The following is a 23982-nucleotide window of genomic DNA, read 5'->3' on the forward strand; positions in this document are numbered from 1 at the left end:
TTCTTAATGTTAGATTTTAATGGTCTTATTTCTAACTGAAGAGTTTTGCCCGGTTTTGGCAGGCAGTGGGGCACTTTCCTGACAGTGCCGAGAGGCTGAGCCGGGTGGCACGAATCTGAAGAGAAGCGCAACGCTGCCCAGGCCCTAGCCTGCCCAAAGTAGGCAGGGCCATGTGTTGGCCACTTCCAGGCGATGGTGCATTTCTTCATTCCTCACAAAGGGTGATACCTCCCCAGCGTGCGCCCAGGGGGTAGTGCCAACACAGCATGGGCCAGTCCCTCACTGTTTCCAGCCGGCCTTGTGGAGCTAAGACTGAATGCATTTCAGCATAGATGGCCACCACGAAATTGTACATTGGCTTCAGGCTGGCAGCGGGGGCCGTTCCCTCACTGTTTCCAGGATGGCTTCGCGGGCCACATGAAACCACTTCGCGGGCCGGATCTGGCCCCCAGGCCTTGTGTTTGACATGTCTGCTCTATATAATGCTCCAGTGTGGTAAGCCGAAGCTAATTATTCATAAGTAGTGGAATTTTTTACCTCTTTATCTGGTAACGTAAACAGGAATTCTCTGTCAAAACGTCCAGGTCTTCTCAAAGCAGGATCTATGGAATCCAATCTGTTTGTAGCACCGATCACCACAATCTCACCTCTATTGTCTAAGCCATCCATCAATGCGAGCAACGTAGACACAATTGAGCTTCAAAACAAAATTTAAAAATATGTTATCCTTTACATGGTAGAATCCACAAGACTTATTTTAAATGTCTGAAAAAAGTGATTTTAGAGCAAGTCCTCACAATCCTTTTCAGACTGAAGACTATGTTTTGCTTAACCTGGCACATCAGAAGTACTGTCTTCGAAAAAAAGGCCAGGACATAAAGCAAAAGCATAAAATACACATAAAACGGGTACCAATAAATAAATATTGTTCATATGATTATTAATTACATGGTTCATCTTCAAGCATTGCAGGAATGGTCCTCGATGCAGTGCTGATGTCACTGGAGGCTGTGAGGGTCTCGTTGAGGAGAAACTGACTTTTGCTTAACCCTGAACAAGACAGAGCAGCTCTGGATTTTGCCCTTTCCTGAACCAGGAGTCCTTGCTCCCACTCATGCATGATTAGGCACTCCTTGCTTGAATTAATGCAAAATGCTTTACATGGGGGCTGCCCTTGAACACTACTCTAAAACTACAAATGGTCCATAATACAGCAACATGGACAGAATTGGTGTTCCTAGGTTTGCCCATGTTACACCTCTTTGTGCAAGCTGCACTGGCTCTGTTTCTTTCCGAGTGCAATTCAAGCTAGCAATAGCACTTAAGACTTATATACCACTTCACAGTGCTTTACAGCCCTCTCTTAAGTGGCTTAGAGTCAGCATATTGCCCCCAACAAGATGCTGGTTATCATCTTTAAAGCCCTACATGGGACCTGGGTTATTTGTGGGACTGCCTTTCCCTAAGAATATCAGCCTGTTCCAGATTGGATAAGGTAGGCATCCTTGAGATCTCTTCCCTGAAATCCTGACCTAGCGGGACCTCAGAAGACTGCCTTTTCCACGGCTGCCCCTGCCCCTTTCCCTGGAGATTCTGCAGGGCCCCTGCCTTTTAGCTCTTCAGAAGGCGCGGCTTTTCACCCAGGTGCTGAGATAAGACAGGACAGGATGGAATGAGCATAATTAAAGCTGGCTGTGGAGCATCCTAAGGAGATGCTTAGGCGCTTTGGCTTTTGATTGACTGGCGGTTATGTTTTAGAGTTGTTGGGTTTTATTGCTGTTGTGAATTGCCTAGGGTTGCTTAATAGGAACAGGTACGCACACCTTTAAAAGCAATAAACAAACGTGTTTCTGGAAGTGTGTTATCTATAACAAAAAGTATTTTTTTTCTGGACACAATCCAGCCCCAAAAGAGACAAACAACCTTCACAACAGCTGAGTTAGTCCCTCCAGGACAGGGATAGGCAACCTCGGCTCTTTTATGACCCGTGGACTTCAGCTGGCTCAGGAATTCTGGGAGTTGAAGTCCACGAGTCATAAAAGAGCCAAGGTTGCCTACCCCTGCTCCAGGAAGATTTTTTTTACATTTTTTGCAGCTCATTTTTGCATTTCTACATTACTAACAAATTGGTGTAGAAAACTGCATTTTAATCATTTTTGAAGAATAGATATACATAAAAGCTTGTATGAAACTGCAGGATTTCACTTTTTTTGGTATATATTTTATTAGAATTTTTTTTCTTTAACATAACATAAATCATTATAAAACAGAATGTTGTCTGGGTGGCATTTATAAAACAATCCTTAACAGTTAATTTCTATAATCTATATTCCATCTGTTAATTTCATTTGATTTCCCCTATCCCTAGCGTATCGTCCATTGCAAAACATTAGATTAAAGCAATTTTGTTTAACAACAGTTAAATATATAATCTCAATGGTCCTATATATCGTTTTAGTTGCCTTATCGTAAATCCTGTCACTATATTTATTTCAGTTTATTTCCCCCCCCAAAAAAAGAAAAAAACATTTACAAATAACAGTCTTTTTCTAACACTCAACTATATTTACGTTGATGGATTTCATCTTTTTTTTCTCCCTTCATGCAAACCTTCTCATACTTTTGTATTTCCCAATCAATGTAAAAATATAAAAAAGGAAAAAAAGAAAAAAAGAACAAGAACAACTTATTTCTCCTTTTACATTCTAAATGTTCTTACAAATAACAATCATTTCAACATTCAGCTATATTTACATTTATGAATTTAATTCTGTTTTTATATATATAAACCCTCTATACTTTTATTTCTTAATAGAGACAAAAGAGAGGCAAATATTATTATTATTTATTTATTATTTATTGGGACTTATATGCCGCCATATCTCCCGAAGGACTCAGGGCGGCTAACAATAAAACACAATAATACAAATGTTAAAAAAAAGATTAAACTAACAAGCCCCAGTGATAAAATATTAAAAACACAAAATTAAAGAGGGAAAGAAAGAAAAAAGAAAAAAAACGAAGAGAAAAAAGAGGGATATGCATTTCTTCCAGTTCCAAATATATCCATTTCCTCAATTTCCACTCTTCTCAACCTATACTAAAAATATATTTAATCTATTTAAACTTTAAACATTCCCTTTAGTATTTCCAGTCATCTAATCCTCTAAAACTCATTTAAAACATATCTTTTATATTTTATTCCTGTTTAAATTGTTCCAACATGAAAGAATAAAACAAAAAAGCAAAAGGGAAAGGGGGAAAAATCCCTCTAAAAGTAATATATTTCAAGATTTTCCCGTTATTCAGCCAAATTCAAACATATGTATCTTCTTTCCCCTATATTCCAAATTGTTTAGACATATTAAAATATTTCCCTTTTTGAATTGTCATGTTTTTTTATTTTATATAGTTCCATCCTCCAGTCTCCTTCCTCAGGGTTACATTTAATCATCTCTGCTATCTTCTCCTGCAGAAGTTCTTGAAATGAAGTTAAGTTGAAAGTAACTTGGTTCATACTCTCAAGGTTCTTCTGCATTATCTTGTAGTTTAAGGTCATTGTCCTTTGGAAGCTTCGCTGCTTACTATATATCTTTTGTAGAGTAAGCATTTTGATCTTTTGCATTTTGATTCATCCTCTCAAAATTATTTTGCATCTCTATGTAGTTTATTGTCCTTTGAAGTAGTTGTTGCTCATCGCATACTTCTTTTTGTAACGTACTCATTGTTTCAGCCATGTTATTGTTTACACAGGTACAGTTTAATAGCTTAAGAGTTCAAAGACAAAAGAAAAGAAGGAAAAAAAGAGATCCTCATCCGCCAGCAGGTGTCAGCATTTACTCATTTATCATGTCTTTCTGTTTGTTCCGTCTCCAAAAAAATAAAAAAGGCACCACCCAAACAAAATCTCTTCGGAGATTTTATCTTGGGGTTTCTTCTTCAGGAAAAGTAGATAGGATAAAGAAAATCAATATTCTTACCCAGATTCAAGCATGCTGTTTATTATTCGCTTATCTGATCGCTTTGACCCGTTGGTATTTCAGCTGTGACTGGACACGACGTTAGCCAGCCTTTTCTTCTGTCACTTTTTGGGAGGGTTCTCCTGGGTTGTTCGGAGAGATTGCCGTCTCTCCTAGATCCCTGGAATTTCCTTCCTTCAGTCCACCCCTCCAGGGTGGATTCTGGCCCCTTAGGGTCCCCAACAAAAAGAAATTTCAGCCGGAGGATCAGGGTCTCCGGCTGGCTCACTGAACACCGGAACAGGAAGTCTCAGGATTTCACTTTTTTTAAAAAAGACAGCTGAGGTACATTTCAGATCAGATTTTTTTTTCATAACACGGTAACAGAGAAACGCTAGAAAATATATAGCAATTTGCAGATGAAAGCCACCCCAGCTAAAATCTGCAAGATTTTCAGATATTTTACTTTCATGCATGATGTAATGAGTTTATCAAACATATGCCTATTACTTGATCAAAAGTAGTTATTTATGTTGGCAAATAACTAAATACTATCTTTCCTTGCTTATTTAACTGTTTCTGTCCTAATTTTCTCTAAATAGAATGGATCCAAGGCTCAGCTTACCCTTTACAATCTTTTGAATTGAACCCATCATACTGAAGTTCAAAGAAATTTCGACGAGCTATAGTTTTTTAATTACAAGCAACATACCTGTGAATCTGATCTTGTCTGCTGGACCGTACAGGAGCAAGGCCATCAATCTCATCAAAGAATATAATTGAAGGACGCATCTGAAAGGCCTAAAAAGACATTCAAATTAATTATGATTCAAATAGCTATGCAGAACACAAGATACAAAGAAAGCAAAATTACCTGATCAAACAGCAGACGAAGCTGTCGCTCAGATTCGCCCACCCATTTACTGAGACAATCAGCACCTTTTCTCATAAAAAAAGCTATTCTTCTGTCTCCTTGACTGCACTCATTGGCAAGTGCCCTGGCAACAAGAGTTTTTCCAGTACCTGGTGGACCGTAGAAAAGGCAGCCCCTGGAAGAATTCAAACTTGCAGTTAAAGTAATTATTTTAGCATACTCCACCTAATCACTTTTAAGACTTTGGCAACCAGATTTTTAAGAAAAACCTACAAGCAGCACATAAAAGATACAGAGCTTACTACACTGATGTTCTTAGTGATCAATATTGGTGCCTATGAATTTGGAGGTATGAGCATGCTAATTAAGAATCCTATCCTCAATGGTAACAAACTGCAGCCGGCTCAGGGCATTTTCTCACAAACACAAGAATGTCTTCCTCACTATCGCTCCAGCTATTTTCCAGAAGTTACTCATCTTAACTGAAGGAAATCTCACTTCTTGTTTTGAAGTTTAAAAGTTTCTGCAAAACCACAAACCAATTGTGGAACAGTCAGTCACGTTTGTTTTTTTATCATATTTATATAGCACCCATCTCACAAGGGTGACTCTGGGCAGCGCATAATGAACAGATAAAACCACATATAAAAAAAAGTAACCAAGATAGGCAATATATAAAAGAACAAATCAATACTAGATAGCTTAGCAATCTTGACGTAGAAAGAATAAAAAAACCAATTCAGCAATGGAGCTGAGTATGTCTCCATTCATAAATTTCCCAGAACGCTAGATTTTACATATATGTAATTGGGAAGTCTCGGAATTTCTCCACTTGAAATTCCATAGGGCATCTGAATATTGTACTTTAAGGATCTATAAATTTTCTGTAACAGATCTCCAAACTTCTGGGTTCTAAATTAACAAGCCAGATATTATGGGCAAGTTTTTGTTCATGATTATGGACTCAAATGCTCTGTTGAATAGTTTTCTGTGAATTTCCTCTCGTATGAGGTAAGAACTCAAGAGGTGGCAACCATGCCTTTGGACACCAAAGTAACAGTCTCTTTGTTAAAATTACAGAAAGGATCATGAAAGCTGAGAAATTTAGAACAACAGGACTGTATATGCTACCAAGAATAAAGAAGATGGCAATTTTAATCATCTTTATCTTACATATTTCATTTCAATTTTTTAAAATGTGTGTCTTTGCTATCCCTTCTCTTAGTACTAATGCACAGGAAGTTATTTAAAAAAATTAAATTCTCAAATCAGCTTCACAGCTGCAGTAAGCATGGCCCTGAAGAGTATATTGTTGTTGTTGTTGTTGTTGTTGTTATTATACTCCAGATTTTAGATTTTTAGTGATCTGAATGCTTTGCAGTGTTAACGTCCTGTTGAAATAACCTGCAGGTTTTTGATATGCATTCTTATCTGATTTCAGGAGTTCTAAGAGCAGATGCAGACATGACAGAATGAACTGAAACCAAAATTTATCAATTGGCTGCAGTATTTAATGAATCTCTATGGCTCTTCAGAAGGATGCAATATGAATGGATTTCCCACTCAAGGATAAATAAATGTGCAAACATAATAGAAACCAACAACCTATTTATTTAAGCAATCAGAGATTGTCTCCAACAATTAAGCTAATAAAAAATAAAAATAAAAGGGAGCTTGCAAAACTTCTAGAGGAATGTTTTAGGTGATGCTGATTCAACTAAAGCTATTCTGAACAGTTTTCTGACAAAGGCTGTAAACAAATGCAAAACTCATACATAGCATTTAGGACTACTCTTTGGTCCAGATTTTTTTAATGGTTATTTTCTCCTATATTTTGTGCTTTTGTGTTGGCTACTATATTTACATTCTCTTAGCTCCAATAATTACTTCAATTTTTAACCTCTGTAAATAATGCATTCCCCAATTCTTAATTTGGTTTTTCTTAATTAGGACTTGTTTATATTCTGCATTATCTCTTGTGGAAGTCTGACTATAATACAGTAATTTGAAATTACAAAACTTTACACAAAAATAATTCAAGGACACTTTCAGGTTCCTTTTAAGGTTTGGGTACTTCTTAATATAATATAGTATAAATTAACATAATAAAAACTTAGAACACATGTATATTTTTGTAAACTACTATGACTATAGTAAACCTTGTCAGTTTTAACATGCTAGACAAATTGATCCAAACAGTGCATCAAAGTGATTATTAAGAAATTATCTTGCCTAAAGATCTTAAGAAACTATCCCAAGAAAGTCCAAATTTTAAAAAGATTTTAACATCCAATAAAAGGAAATAATTTGAAGTACTACCTTGGAGGCTGAATCTTGAATCTCTCAAATACTTCTGGATAAAGTAGTGGGAAAACTACCATCTCCTTTAAAGCTGAAATATGATCAGAAAGTCCACCCACATTATCAAATCGTACCTAAAAAGGGAGACAGTTGACAAATGAAAATCATAAAAATCATAGCCAAAATAAAGGCTGAAGGTTAGCTATGCAATCCTTACAAGTGTCATTTAAGTTATTACCAATATGTAAAGAACATCTCAATCTATATGGTGTCTAGCAGTCAACAATAACTTGATATCATACAATTAATCAACAATAAAAATACATTAAAAATATCAGAAAGTAAGACATCAAATCCTTACTGAAGTGTCTATTTGCATTGGATCAACATCAGCCAAGCTTGCTCCAATTTTCATTCGATCTCTGTGGATTCCCTTCAACTCATCTTTTTGAAAATTTAGTGGAAGGCACCTAGTTTGGGAATTAAGTTATTGAAAGTGCTGAAGTAGAAAGTACCATTTAATTTAGCCAAAATTTAAAACCATGAAAAGCAAATAGATGTAGCTTCTTATTTAATGTTAAATTTGAAAACTTGTTTTACATAGCAATGACTATACAATTCCAATGTGACAAACAACTGTTAAATCCTGGTAGCATTTAATTATGGAAAGCTAGAATTTACAATTTTTCCCCCCCTCAATGTAATCTCTGGAAAAAAAACCACTACCCACTTTGAATAAATACCTGCTCAGTGCTTTGTTGCGACTTCTTTTCCTACGTCTCTCAAAGCGTTCTTCATCATCAGATGATGACGAAGTTGTGGAATCACTATTATGAATTGCATGCTTTCGCCTATTTTTTTTTAAAAGAATAAGTATGAAAATGCATGTTGTGCAAGTATTAATATATTAGTAAATATATGCTGAATATGAGTAGATATGAGTGGTTGAGCTGAGTAAAAAAAAGGGTGGAAGAATAAGGAGGGGATATAGTTAAATCCATGTCGGATTTCCTCCATAAATCTAAAATGGCTGAATACAGTCATGGTTAGTCACGCTGACATAGACTGACAAGCAAAGCATAATTTTAATTTAAACTAACAAACTGATATTTGACACTGTATAATATGTAAACCAAGTTATCAAATCTCTCTTGAAAACAATATTATGAGGACATACATGTAGTTGTCACTCAGCATAATGGAGCTGAATAAGGAAACAAGTCCTCAAAAATCTTGAAAAATCTAAAAGATACTATTTTCAAGATTCACAGAAAGCCAGTATATTTCTTCCTAATATATGCTGATTGGTGTGTTTACAAATATAGGTAGTTCTCAATTTTTAACCATTTTTAGCAACCATTTGAAGTTACAACGGCATTGAAAAAAGTGACTTAAAACCACTGCAGTGTCCCCATGGTCACAAGCTCAGACAGTAAAGTTTATTCTATAATAAACTATAATTAACTTTTGCTAAATTAATTACAGGGTACAAGCAATATATGAAGCATTGCTGCTACTGTATATCTTGCACACACAAAAACATACCTATTTATTTTTTTACAGAAAGGGCTCCGTGGTCTTGCAGGACTAAAGGGGAAACCTTGTCTTACTGGAGAGGCTGCATCATCATAAAATAATTTAGGCTTCTTCGGATGCCTGGGCTCTGTTAACAATATCATACATTTTTTTTTTAAAAAAAAAGAGGTTAATATTCTCACTTCTACAATAGATAATCAAAGTAGACCACAACCTAATTCTTGGTAAGCGAGAAAAATGAGGGAAAGACAGCAAATCATGTAGCAAATCATTTGTTTATGAAAAGCCAAACATGCTTAATTTTAACTTGTACAAAGTTTTTTTTTATTGAAAAGTTTTACAATACATTTTTGAATACAACCTCCCCTCCCCTCTCCCCGACTTCCCAGAGCAAAATACAGGGTATAAAAATACAAACAAACATAATCTAAAATATGCAAACAACAATAAAATATTAAATTCTATCGCACTTTAACTCTTGGTAAAACTTGTACAAAGTTTTTGTTAATTTCGTTCCTGAAAGACATTCAGAAATTAAATCTAGGAAGCATTGGCTGAAAAGTTACACAATAAAGATGTACAGCTGCATGAAATGTTAAGATGACAGTCCCACCCAAAGCAAAACAAAAACAGATTTATAGCACTGAGAAACTTTTCCAAGTAATATATTCACAACCACAACGAGATGAGCTGGATTTTTTTTTAAAAAAAATTCAGAATGTTTTTTAAAACTTCCAACCAAGCAGTACAGAGTAACAATTAAATGGATTCTAGAAATAAGGCTAGATGGTACAATTACAGAACTGAGCCAAATAGATATTTTGATCTTGAAAATTTGTAACCTACTTTCTGGTGAGGCTTGATAACGTACAACAGTTTTTCGCTGCCGGAGATCATAGCGCTTTTGGTTTTCTTCTCCATCTTCATCTTCATGGTCCTCAACTTCTTCTGAAGATTCTACTTAAAATAAATTGTTCTAACTTTAATAAAGGTTCTGAACCTATAACAAATTTTACAATTGCTCTATGTAATTTTATTACCTATTTTGGCTAGGAACATACACATTATCAGTTTTATTTTTTTCATTATAAAATTCAGCTTTCAATGCCCAAACCAAACCAGATCTAATTTGAAGCTATCTCAAGGCTTTAATAAAGATCTGAAGGAAACAGAGATAATCTCAAACTTTGGAAGAAGGTAATAGCAAACACCTTTGAAAATGTTGCCCCTATCGCTGAAAAAAAACCACCTAACAACTGCAAGGACCTGGTCCAGGCAGTTGCCAACAGTCAAAACTGACTTGAAAACAGGTGTAATTACACATATGCAAAAATGAAATATAATAGTGAATCCTGTGAGGATCACCAGGGGTTAAGCTGAAAACTCTAGATAATCAATTCGTAAGAGCAGTTATAATGGCTGGATCAAGACCTAGTCTATATCCCTACAGAAGCTAACCAAATATTTCTCAGAAGTTTTAACCAAAACATCTTTCATTCATTTACCCACACGTATATCCTTCACTCTTTACCCACACTTCAAATTTTCATATATAACAGCATAGTAAAAACAGCACAATAACCTGCACTTCCATCCTGATTGTCAGAGGTTTCTTCATCAGTCCTTTGGATAGCTGGCTTTCCTCTGGAGTACATATCAAGGTTTCCCTGGAAATAGCATAAAAGCTCACTCGAGTAATCCGCTATTACATGATGCTTCTATGTCAATTTCAATAGATACAGTAAATGGAATCAGAATATTGGACTGTGCAAATCTGCTGAAAAAGATACTTCATAATGTATAGATGCACACCTTTCTCAGCTATATTTGTCTCACAGAACTGCTTTTGAAACCACTACTGGTTGCCTGCACATGCGTTTGGCCTTTGTCCTGATCTAGTTTGAGGATGCAGAGACAGCTCACAGCCAATTCCATGGCCTTACAAATAGCACTTCTAGTTTAATGATTTTGGGGGGGAAAAATATCTCCTGTTGAATTAGAATTACCGTATTTTTCAGACCATAAGACGCACTTTTCCCCCCAAAAGTGGGGGGGGGGACAAGGGTGCGTCTTATGGTCCGAAGGTGATCCGTATGGCCAGCCCCAACCTATGCAAGTGGAAAGCAAGGGAGATTGCCAGGAGCATGAATCGGCATGTGCTGAGAAACACCGATCTCACACTCCTGCACTCTCCCTCGCTCGGTTTCAGCTTCCCTTGCTACAAGAGAAAGCAGGCTGAAACGCAGTGAGGGAGATTGCCAGGAATGCGAATCGGCTGATCTCGCGCTGCTGCAATCTGCCTCGTTTCAGCCTTTCTCTTGTAGCAAGGGAAGCTGAAACCGAGCGAGGGAGTTTGCAGGAGCGCGGGATCGGCCAATTCGCATTTCTGGCAATCTCTCTCGCTCCGTTTCAGCTTGCTTTCTGCAAGAGAAAGCCGGGCTGCAGGGCCGCCTCCGCGGGTACTGCTCTAATGCAGAGAGGGAAGGACAAAGAGGGAGGGAGTGAGGGAGGGAAGCGACAATGGGAGAGGGAGGGAGAGAAAGAGAGAGAAAGGGAAGGAGAAATAATTTTTTTTCTTGTTTTCCTGCTCTAAAAACTGGGTGCGTCTTATGGTCCGGTGCGTCTTATGGTCCGAAAAATACGGTACTTAGAATTTGTTCAGGTTATGTTCAAACGATCAAAGCAAAAGCAATAAAAAAATATTGGTGCCTCCACAATGAATGTATACTTACTCCTTTTCTACCATTGAATACCCCAAGATCTTCCATCATTCGTCTACGGCGCATCTTCTTCATATCATCCATTTTTTGTAGCACAGCTTCTGCAGTACTGACAAAAAGTATGCAACAAATAATTAAGCAAAACAATATTAACGAAGACTCAATTGAACAAAGAATGCCACAATACTGTATCTTCAGTTCATAGTAAGGTCGAACTATTAATAAATGCAGGTCCAATCCTGCGTACATCAACAGGCAAGCAATAAGGCCCCTATTTGTTTGTTTCTTTGTTCATTTGTATGCTGCCCATTCCAGAAGGTTTGCCCATTTTCCTTACTCTTGGAGCTCCTTCTATTATATCATAACAAAACAAAACAAATACAAAATTTCCTACCATTTTGGAGTGAAAAAAAGAAAAGCTAGAATTGTAGTGCAGGTGTATGTAATATTTTCCAAAAGGGGTATATTTGGAATTTTGAGAGTACGTGGTAGTACTCTCAGAGAATGATTATTATGGCGGGTATGGTTAATCATAAACACTCATTTACCAGAAAACAAATAATGTGGATTTGGGACATTCCCCAGAAAAGCATTAATCAATAGATAATGGGAGAATATTCCAGAGTTATCCAGAATATTCCATGCTTAAAGTAGCAAAACAGGTATTGGTGTTTGCTATGCAGCATTCCAGCATCATATTGGTTTTATTTTATTAGAAGCTTATTTTACTTAGTTGGTGTAAGGATCTACTATATCAAACAAAGTATCTTGTCAAAAATCGATACCCATAGGCACCATTACAGGTAGTCCTTGACTTTATGACCATAACTGAGCCCAAAACTTGTTTCTATGTGACAGTTGCTAAGTGGAATTTTGCCCCATTTTACGACTTTTTTGCCACAATTGTTAATCACTGCAGCTTTTAAATTAGTCACACAGATGTTAAATGAATCTGGCTTCCCCATTGCCTTTACTTGTCAGAAAAGTGGATCACACAAACCCAGGACTCTGTAACAGTCATAAATATGAAGCAGCACCCAAGCGACCAAACTTTGATCATGTGACCATGGGGATGCTGCAAGTCACTTTTTCAGTGATGTTGTAACTTCGGACAGTAACTTCGAACAGTCATTAAATGAACTGTTGCATGTCAAGCACTACCTGTATTTAGCTCTTAAAAGTGTCTGTTCAAAAAGCAAAGAATTGCCCCTAGAAGCATAGCTCTGCCGCTACACATGTTCTGACCTTATTCAGTTTGTGGTCTTCCAAACTTCCAATATGCAAAACGGAAGAACTGTTAATCAACTGGAGCTTCTTATTTTTTATAGAAGGAATCATTTATGAAGGAAATAAAAAGATAAAACAGCCTTACTTTGTAATTAGTCTGTCAAACAGAACCGACTGGTTCATAGTACTATAGCGACTTTGTCTAATTCTGCGACTGCGACGGACTTCAACATCCCCATTTTCTTCCGCAACGTGTTCTTCAGGCTTCCCATCTACTCCTTCGTTCAGGGACCTGGTTACAGGAACTACAGATCCTAAAGTAAAACAAAGAACTTTTGTCTGCTGCACTTAGCATGTTTCCTAAATTAAGGATCATCTCAATTAAATTCCACTTCACTTTCAATCTGTATGTTGAGATATTTTTTAAAATTGTGTTTATGTCTTCAAGGATATAGCTCCCCAACATAACTGAATTGCCTTTAAATATGACAAGCATCCCCCACTCATATATCCTCATCTATGTAATAAATTAGTAACATCTCAGTTTAAAAGTAACTTTCTCAATGCAAACAATGGAGTTATTCATCTCAATGAAGTAACTTTGTATCTAAAAGAATACACTTCTTTTCAAGTCCCTTTTTTCTACTGCACGCTTCTACCTACCTAACCTTTCACAAAGCTGACTTATCCTGATTGGGAAAAAAAATCTTGAATGGCACAGCAGAGAGCATTAAAGGTTGCCATGGTGATGGGAAATCAGAAAACTTTAGGAGCAATCACTTAGATATGAGCCGAAATGGTATAGGGTTTCCTGCCTGAGCAGGGGGTTGGACTAGATGACCTCCAAGGTCCCTTCCAACATTATATTATTATTATTATTATTATTATTATTATTATAATTATTATTATTATTATTATTAGTACTAGTAGTAGTAGTAGTAGTAGTAGGTTGAAGAGCACTGGGCCCAGAACAGAGCCCTGGAGCGCCCCACTATACACTTCCCTCCATGTAGATGCAGTTCCATTGAGGACCACACGCTGAGCACGGATTGTCAGCCAGCTACGAATCCATCTGGTGTTGATGCTGTGTAACTCACATTTTTCTATCTTATCAAGTAGTTGCGGTCTACTTTATCAAATGACTTACTGAAATCCAAGTAAATTATTTGAGAGGACAAAAAGGAAACACACTTAACCTGTCACCCAAAAATATGAATAGCATGGAGATTGATCCAATGCACTGATAAGTTTATTAAAAATTCTGAAGCCACATTTTGGCACAAACGAATCCCAAGAGGTTTTTGGCTAATTTTCAGATTTCAGATGAAACAACATCCTGTTGAGCAGAGTGACAAGGTTGAGGTATAAATGTTCCTTGTCTCCCTCTGCAGTGCCAGGGGCATATCCTTCCCTTTTTCAGCCATTGCTATCAAATCTTTCCGGAGGCTTCCTTTCCTCCTTTGCCACCCAACCTCTGTCTGGAAAAATAAACCTTTATATTTCATACAAACTAAAATACTGGAAATGTGCATTTCCCCCCAGTTTTAACATGGTTCAGCAGGAATAGAATGTTTTGCACATTACAAACTTCCAGCCACCAAGGCCACCTTTGCAAAAGCAAATCCAAGGATGATTTGTATAAATGACAGTTCTCTAAATCAGAAATTTCAATTTATTTGAATCTCTGTAGCCTATCCACATCCAACAGAATGTGTATTTTACTAGATTTACCTTCTTCACCATCTTCATTCTTTCCACCTGCCTGCATTCTAGCCAGTTGTCTGCACAGAAGCAAAGATAACAAGATTTTTATCAGCTTGACATCCAGTGTATGGCTTTCATTTGGGTCAGTACTAGAATGAGATTTAGTATCAGAAGAATCAAGTGGACTTAACAACAAAATGTTCCTGTTTTAGTTTCTATACACTCCCGTCAGTTTCTGTATACCTCTTTACTACCTCCTTACTCACTAGCTATAATTATTCCATTTTTTATTTGCTTTGTTACCTTGTCTCTACTATACTTAGACTTACTATCTGATTATCTGGTGTTAACCACCTCAGTTTATCTGGGTGTCAGTTGCTGGAAAGGATGTATTCTGGTCTTTTTCTTTCCTTCTTAGCTTTTTTAGTGTTTACTTTTGAATGCTGTGTAAATGTTGTTTATATGTATTAATGGCTGATTTGTCTGAATGCCAAGCTATCAGGAAATCCCTAGTATTTCATTCAATGTCACAACACTTCTTCTGTCTATAGTATTGAAAGAATTCATGGCAGCAGTACCCATACTTACTAGCACTGACATTACCTAGTTGGGTAACGAAATATCTGCAAGCAAACAGCCAAGCTCAGAGTACTAAGGACTCTACAATTCATTTGTCGGCTACATATATTCTCTTCTACTGTCTATTCTTGGAGAATCTTTTATCAATGCTTTTATAAATTTCAAATTGGATTATTCCAGTGGTTGCGTGGAGCTACAAATATTCTATTCCCTATTAGTTCATTTTTAAGGTCAAATCCAATTTATGGCTAATTATGGTTAATTGGCTGTACTGATACCACAGTTTGTTGGGCTGTGCTGATACCATGGTTTGTTGGGGAAAAAAATGAGCTTTATACACAAAGTAAGGCCTTGAGGATAGGGTACACAGAAAAAGATCAGGCACAAATCATGAATAAACTGTACCTTCCTATCTACATAATACACCAACCACAGCTGCAATTATTAAAACATGTGTGTTGCTTTCAAACTGATTTATTTCTATAAATCAAACTGTCTATTTGCAGAATTCATTTATATTATCATAAACATCCCCACCACTACTACTTTAGAGTTCAAAAATGTTCTGTGAATTCAATCAATTTATATTGGACTATATGCTCATGCATAGGACCCAGTGTTTCTTTTCTCAAAGTTTCCTCACCACTGGAGTTCAAACTGATAGTAACCAAGAACATAAACATAATAGAATTTCCTTTTAATTTGCTGGTTTTCCAAACATCCTTTTAAAACATTTGTGCTTTTCTAAGTTATTATAAACACTCATTGGAATACACTATTTTATATATTTTTTTATTTCTGTAGACTTTTCTTAGAAAATAGGTAAGTTTTTAATCAGAAAATGATTATTTCCAAGCCCTATAACATTGCTGAGCTATAAAAGATCCAAGTACAACATAATTTTACCAAGAGATCTGTAAAAGAAAAAAAAATACCTTGTAAAGTGTTTCCTGTTAATCCCATTTTCACTCAGTGTTGACATCTTTTTGTCAAAGCTAGGGTCTGAATAATGTTGATTATTTTTCCTCATAGATCTCAACGCATGCTGTCTTGTGAAATGTTCACATTGTTTGTCTGAAGAGAACTCCTGAAGCAACACGATAAGGATAATTAAAAATGCATATTTAATTACATTCTAACTCTGATGTGTAACTCATTTCTATTTGAAATATTTACACACATTAATTCTGATTTAATACTTCTATGAGTTATTAAAACAAAGTAAAGATAGAGAAGTGATCCCTCAAATGATCATGTCTTAAACTGCTTAACTTTTAAAAGACAAAAACAAAATTAAGTTGTAAATATACATTCACAACTCCAGTATACTCCAGTATTTCCATAAGTATTCTTATAAAATTATCCAAAAATTCATTAAATAAGGAGACAATTTATATTCCTGTCTTATGGCCTGCTGAATATGGAACCAGTCACTAAGGATTCCATTTATGTATGATTTACCACCACCAGCACATACAGTTCTTGTTGCATCTGACAACCAACCTTTCATTTACTTATGCAACTTGCATCTCATGTAAATGACATTGGATGGTTCAGGACAGGTAAAAATGATTCATTAAAAGCAAGTTCAATAACCAATATAGAACCTTTAATTCCATATTCTTGCAGAACATTTGGTTTGCAATGTAAACACATTATCTGAGAATATGACAACTTATTTTATATTTGTAATTCACTTTCGTATTCGAACTACACTATCCAACCATTCTGACACTACCTCTTGTTTCATAAGCATACGTACATAAACACATAAGTTATGACCATTTGTTGTGCCTCATGAACGGCTGGCAGGGCATGCCTAGTCAGCAGGAACACAGCTAGGATTAGTTTGGGCTGCAGCTGCAGCTTTACCAGGGCCAATATGCATGGGACAGCAAGGGCAGCAGAGTGGAAGGAGGCCAAAGGGGCTAGATTTGGGGGGGAGAGGAAGAGAGGCAGAAAGGTTATTAAAGAGTAGACAATCCCTTACCTTACTAAGACTCGAAGATGTCTTTTTTTCAATAAAGTGACTAAGATATCATTCTTCGATAAAGTGACTAAACTAATAGACCAGCAAAATACTGTGGACACAGTATACTTAGACTTCAGTAAGGTATTTGATAAGGTAGACCACAACCTACTCCTTGGTAAGCTAGAAAAAGGTGGAATAGAGACAACGTCACCACCAGATGGACCTGTAGCTGATAAACCGTACTCAACAAGTAGTCCTCAATGGCACTACATCCACATAGAGAGAAATATGCAGTGGGGTACCATAAGGTTCCGTCTTAGGTCCAGTACTTTTCAATATCTTCATCAATGACTTAGATGAGGGAATTGAAGGGGAACTCATCAAATTTGCAGATGACACCAAACTGGCAGGAGTAGCCAACACCCGAAGAAAAACTCAGGATCCAAAAAGATCTTGACAGACTTGAACAATGGGCCCTATCCAACAAAATGAGTTTCAATGTGGAGGAAAGCAAAGTTTTACATTTAGGCAGGAAAAATCAAAAGTACAAATACAGACTGGGCGAGACCTGGCTTAAAAACAGTAACTGTGAGAGAGACCTTAATGGACCATCACTTGACCATGAGCCAGCAGTGTGCAGCAGCAGCCAAAAAAGCTAATGCAATCCTGGCTTGTATAAACAGAGGCATAGAATCAAGATCACGCGAAGTATTAGTACCACTTTATAAAATCCTAGTAAGACCACACCTGGAATACTGCAGCCAATTTTGGTCAACGTATCACAAAAAGATGTTGAGAGTTTGGGAAAATTTCAGAGAAGAAAGAGCAACTAAGATGATCAAAGGCCTGGAGACTAAAACATATGAAAATGGCTGTGGGACTTGGGTTTGGCTAGTCTAAAGAAAAGAAGAAACAGGCGACATGATAGCAGTATTCCAGTATTTGAGGGGCTGCCATAAAGATGAGGGGGTCACATTATTCTCCAAAGCAGGACAGGGCAGGACAAGAAACAATGGTTGGAAACTGATCAAAGAAAGAAGCAACCTAGCATTAAGGAGAAACTTCCTGACACTGAGGACAATTAACCAGTGGAACAGCTTGCCTCCAGAAATTGTGAGCTGAAGTTTTTTAAGAAGAAGCTAGACCAGGGGTGTCAAACTGCCAGCCCACAGGCCTGATGTGTCATGCCAAAACCGCACCTACCCTAGCTCCGGCAATGGGGAAAAAGTCGCAATACGTCGTGACACGTCACAGGACATTATGAGTTTGACACCCCTGGGCTAGACAGTCATTTTTCTGAGATAGTAGGTTCTCCTGCTTAAGGGGGGGGGGCTGGATTAAAAGACCTCCAAGGTCCCTTCTAACTCTATTCTATTATTATTATGGGAAATACCAAGCCAGGAATGAATTGATGTGAGCCCTTGGCTAGTGACCAGTGGGATTCACTTGACAATACAGGTAGTCCTTGACTTACAACAGTTTATTTAGTGGCCATTTGAAGTTACGGCACTAAAAAAAGTAACATTATGACTATTTTTCACACTTACAACCGTTACAGCATCCATATGATCACATGATTTACATTTGGATGCTTGACAACTGATACTTATTTGACAGTTGCAATGTCCTGGGGTCATGTGATCACCTTTTACTACCTACTGACAAGCTGTCAATGGGGAAGCCAGATTCATTTAACTATGTTATTAATTTAACATCTGCAGTGATTCACCTAACAAATGTGGCAAGAAAAGTCATAAATTGGGGGAAAACTCACCTAACAATTTTCTCACCTAGCAACATAATTTCTGGGCTCACCTGTGTTCGTAAATCGAGGATTACCTGTAGCCAATGGGACTGCTCTGCACTTTACAGCCACCGTGCTTAGCAAGGGAAATTCCAGTCCCAATAGCCACTGTACAGGTGAGTAACCTACCGGTATTTTCATTGCATTCACATTTTTTCTACTGAAAGATCCCCAACTCATACATAGCCAATATAGAAGTCAAATTAATTTTTTGACTTTTGACATTCATCCCTTGCAACTGATCAGAGGACACACTTTGTTTCTACCAGCATTGATACACCTTGAAATCTTTCTATTCATGGTACCATGGTGGAAATGTTCACATAGCCTCTCATTTCACTTTGTGGAAAATGGGAAGTTACTAGTTTTTAAATTAATGATAATGAGCTTTAGCATCCTTTTCCCCAATTCACATAATATGGTGCAATGCAATAAATAAGTCAGTGTGTTGTCAACTGCCAGATTTCTGATAAGGAAACGTTCAGAAACTAAATTGAAACAAGCTCGGAGAGCAAACCACTGCCAAAAAAGTAGTCAGCAGTATTAAACTGTGAGAAATGCCCCTGACTAAAAAGAAGAAAAAGAAAGCACAACAGCAGAAGACACTTCAACTCCATTTACTACTTTTTGATCAAAAACTGCTTCAGCAAGCTAATTATTCTAATTATTCAGCTAATTATTCAGAAAATATATCTATTAAAGTTGAATGAGCTCAGAAGAGTTCTTTAGATATTATCTCTATGTACTATCTCTTGTGTACATACTTATATTTTCATTCATATTTTATGGTGGCTTTTCTGATACACTGTTCAAATATGCTTGACCACTTTTATACTTTATGAATTAGAGAAACTGCTTAAATTACTTTTTAAAGATAAGGGACTAGAAGCTTCTAGTTAATATCTATGTTTCTAGAATATTGCCAACTGAACAATTAAAATTTGGATTTAAATTTGATTCATAAATTTTCCCATCTCAGGCATGTTTAGTTTCTGTTGCATTTAACAATTATACTTTTTCATAATTACAAACCATTTTTCATTTAAAGTAAGCATAGTATTATGTTGTTTTATGAAATCTATTTCTGACTATAACATTTTTCTAGAGAATGATATAGTACTACACAATTTTCTGCTATTTTTTTTTACTCTATTGCTCTTCAGTCCTACTACTCAGAACAAGAACTTGTAGATTACCCAGTTTTCTGGAATAATCTCTCCCTAGAGGGAGATAGCAGACATATATTTTAATAACTTTAAAAATAAAATACAACAGTTGGAATATTTTCTACAATAGAAATATATTAAAATTATTTTTAAAAAATAAAATTTAATTAAAAAATTCAGAAATGAACGTATCTGTTAATTGTATGAGCAGTATTTTTTAAAATTAATTTCCTGATTATGTTGTTTAATTTTACGTGTACCATTGCATATACATTACTGTTTAAGTCTGTTCATCTGAACTTTTTCAAAATTTCACATATTGTGAATTTATTAATTTGAACACTGTCATATTATAAGTTGCTGAAAATAAAGACCTTTAATCACAATGCTGTAAGTTGAATTCATTTTTCCAAATGTATAAATTTCTTGATTTTCTATCACTGTTACTTGTAATGTTTAACATCAAACTCCATAGCAGATACTGTGAAAAGGAAAATATAAATACATAATACAATTTGACAACCTATGAGTGGGTATCAGAGACTGTAAGATAGAAACATATTTTGGCACTCTAAAAACAACGTAACCTTTTAGTGTTTACTTTCAGTATAGTGTGTACAAAATTGTAGCCTAATAAATTTATTATACAATTGTACAGATCAGAATTCAACATCTTCTCCACAATTAAAACATGAGTCTATTTTGCAACTTCCATGAATTGTTAAGCCTAAATCAGCTGATGTGATATGTACCTCAATGCATGAGGGAAAGTGGGTAGGTGAGAGTTCTTAAAAGCTGTAAAATAAGATTAAATGTTAAGTGTGTTATTCTTGTGGGATGTTTTATAAGCCAATGTATCAAATTCTATTATATGCAATTATCCATCACAATAAGATTAATTAGCTATAATTGGCTGCTGCAATTGTTGGCTAACTAAATTATGTTTGCTGCTGTTTAGCACATCCTGGTGAAAACATTCATTTTTTTTAATGATTATCACAAATTTCCTGATGGAACAATAAAGTTCTAAACATACCAGTTCAGAGTCCATAGAGGCAATATTCCTGTTAGGTAAACAAGCTAAGATGTGTGTAGCCAATAAAACCCCAATTTGTATGACTAAAGACTCTTTAGTGATTTATGCAACTGAAACGACTGCAGCCAAAGGCACATTAACCCCTTTTGAAAACTAAATTCTTGATGAAAATTTACAATCCAGCTTAACAGAAATATTGGATTCCTTGTTTTTTTTCTTCTATCCAACAGAAATATTTCATTTAAAACGAAGCTGAATCAAAAGGTGTCTAGCTGGATTCACCACTCCAGCTATTACCAAGTTGAAAGATTATGGCAGCGGATGGAATAGTTACAAAAATGCCAGGAAACAGAAAAATCAGTAAAATTTCTAACCAAACAATTGCCAGCAAATCAACCCTGCAGTACTTAAGAAAATTGCAAGGGCAGTTATAGTCAGAAAAATGACCTTGATGGAAATATTAAAAATTAGCTACGCAAAGGGGCCGAAACTTTTCTTTTTAAGTCCAGAGAAAGGAGATAATATTCAGAAGTAGCTCAAGCAGAAGCCTCCCCGATTCCTCACCGTCAGAACTGCAGGTTTCTGTTATTACAGCCTATGTCAATAAAATATAGTTCAAGTCTTACGGAGATGATTTCTAGAACTGGTCTACTTGGGAGAGGCTGACAGATATCAATATTCTCTCCCCCCCCCCGTCAAAAAAAGGAGCCACGAATAGAGGTTACAAACAGAATATCCTCAATTCCACAAGCTAGCAAACTCAACGCTTAGGGCCACCCATGATTAATTAGCTGAAACTGGAAAGGAAGAGGTCAGACGTCCAACCTGGGGTTAGAAAAGGCATGATTGCAATGGGGAAAGCCCAAGAATATCCCAATTCAGCCACTGCGAGCTTTGCCGTTTTATACAAAAGGCCTCTTGATTGTCTACTGATCACCTTAAACCAGGAGTCTTCAAACTTGGCCCTTTTATGACTTGTGGACTTCAACTCCCAGAATTCCTCAGCCAGGCATGCCTGGCTGAGGAATTCTGGGAGTTGAAGTCCACAAGTCATAAAAGGGCCAAGTTTGAAGACCCCTGCGGCTTAAACTATTGGAAAGTGTTCGGGTAAAAATGGAAATTCATCCTCCTGGAAACTTACCTACTGGTCAGAAAGCCATAGTTACTGACCGAAGGTGGAAAAAACCGACTGGCACCAGATTGGCAAAGAGCGAGATCCAAGCTGGATTCTCTCCTCTTTATATACTCATTTTTGTACTCGAATAACTCCTCAATCCGCAGGATTGTCACCACCACCACCAACACACACACACACACAAACGGGCCCGCCGGTCTGTATTTTGAAAAAAAAACCGCGTTCCTCCATGTTTTCCCTCTCCAAACTCACCCTCCGGGCTTTCCGACCGGCGGGTAGATCCCGGGTGGCCGCTCCGGGGGATCGATTTTCCACCGAGTTTTTCCTCCTCCGAGACGAAGTCGTCGGGGTGGTCAAAGTGAGAAATTCCGAACTCGATTCCATCGTTTCGTAGACCGACTGAGGGGATGTCGAAGCGGTCTCGCCTCCGCCACGAGGATCGGGGCGGCCAGAGCCACCCGAACCGCTGCGGAGCACCACCATAGCAGCCGCCTCCCGTCAACTGCCTCTGAATTCTGGCGCCACAACGCCGAGCGCCATCTCGTCACCAACCGTCCCCGGATCCCTCCGCCGTTCTGTCCTTTTTTTTCTTTCTTTCTTTTTTCATTCCTTGCGGGGCTAATTTTCATCCAAGCCGCTGCTGCTAAACGACCCGTCCCGATTCAGAGGCCTTGGGAAGACATAGTTGACGAGGTTGCGCTCGGCTGGATTACTTCTATCGGAGTGCTATTTCGCGCCCTACCCGCCCCCCGTTAAGTAGATCCATTGCCGCGGAAGGACACGACGCGCGTCCTTCTCCGAAAGTTTTTTGGCGCGTGGCAACTTGAAGTGCGGCTTGTTTTCCTTCGTTCTGATTGGTCGGCGCTGTGGCGCGCGGCGGTTTGCTGCTCCTGCCCGGGAGGCGCTCGATTGGAAAACATTTAAAACTTTTGCATGACTCTCTGGGAAAGGCGCATTTTTCTTATACCGGCACAACTAGCCACTCTGTACTTGGGAACTCACAAATATACGCACAATAGGAATACATATAAAGTTGCACTTGTATGTGATGTATTCCCAATTGCAAGACAAAAAAATTGCCACTATTCTGGTGGAACTGGCAATTGTATACGTAGAACAGCCTTAGGCAAACCGGATTAAAGCTTGTAGGAAACTGGATTCCTGCCATCTGGGCTAATCGAAATGTATCAGTTACCAGAGGAAGCCTATTTGCGCTCTTTTTGTGATATAAAAAGCGATTCCACGGAAAGGGATCGGCAACGATGCCTTTTAAAGTGCGGTACTTGGCAACATGCATTTTGAACTAAGCACGCAAAGCCCTTTAAGCGGTTTTGCTCGGCATTACCAAAATGGCCCTCTTTGGAAGAAAAAGAATCGCATTTCCCATGTAACTTTGCTTCTGCCATTCGGGTAACAGAAAGGAGAGAGAAGGCAATCCTTTACTGCAAACGAAAGATAAGATAGCTTCCCTCTGAAGAAGAAAAAAGTTCTGGCTTCGGTCACAAGCCAGTTAAAAAAACCCGCTGCAAAAATAAAACTACTTCCTTAGTCCTCGTTTTGCCTCCTTTAAAGATATTCATTCCCCTGTGACGCTTTCCCGTGAATAACCACCCACCTTTTTACCTGCATTTTTTCAACAGTTGTACCCAGAATGTAATCATCTGGCGGATCAACTCTTTTGTTATAAAGGAGGCCTTTTTCTTTAGACAGTCCGTTCCTTCCCTATTGGCCTGAGAAAAGTCAAAATAATTTTGCGCCTTGGCAATAGGTCAGAATGGCACACAGCACTGAATTGCACAAAGGTGGCCCATCAGAGTTAATTTTATGTTAAAAAAGCTTTCCCCCCCAAAAAAAAAATCTGCAACAGATTTATAGCCCCACCATGAGATCCCTTGATCGCTGAGATTACTACGCCTCCTTATAGCTAACACGGAGCCAAGTAGAGCTTGCATCCATAGTCTCCCACAAC

The 23982-nt window shown here is 37.5% G+C and overlaps 1 protein-coding gene across 1 annotated transcript in view; it reads right to left on the reverse strand.

The window, feature by feature from the left end:
• Nucleotides 1-22877, reverse strand: part of ATAD2 (ATPase family AAA domain containing 2) — a 43659-nt gene extending 20782 nt beyond the window's left edge. Inside the window, exons 1-14 of the mRNA XM_081322369.1 lie at nt 22266-22877; nt 15836-15987; nt 14349-14398; nt 12763-12931; nt 11403-11499; nt 10253-10337; nt 9517-9627; nt 8680-8797; nt 7878-7985; nt 7496-7604; nt 7153-7268; nt 4834-5008; nt 4672-4760; nt 538-697 (exon numbers count right to left, since the gene is read on the reverse strand). Of these exons, the coding sequence (XP_081178495.1) occupies nt 538-697; nt 4672-4760; nt 4834-5008; nt 7153-7268; nt 7496-7604; nt 7878-7985; nt 8680-8797; nt 9517-9627; nt 10253-10337; nt 11403-11499; nt 12763-12931; nt 14349-14398; nt 15836-15987; nt 22266-22496 (1770 nt within the window). The 5' untranslated portion in view covers nt 22497-22877. The remainder of the gene's footprint in view (nt 1-537; nt 698-4671; nt 4761-4833; nt 5009-7152; nt 7269-7495; nt 7605-7877; nt 7986-8679; nt 8798-9516; nt 9628-10252; nt 10338-11402; nt 11500-12762; nt 12932-14348; nt 14399-15835; nt 15988-22265) is intronic.
• Nucleotides 22878-23982: the final 1105 nt, after the last annotated feature.

This window comes from Vipera berus, assembly GCF_964194415.1.
Source record: "Vipera berus genome assembly, chromosome: 3".
Taxonomy (NCBI): domain Eukaryota; kingdom Metazoa; phylum Chordata; class Lepidosauria; order Squamata; family Viperidae; genus Vipera; species Vipera berus.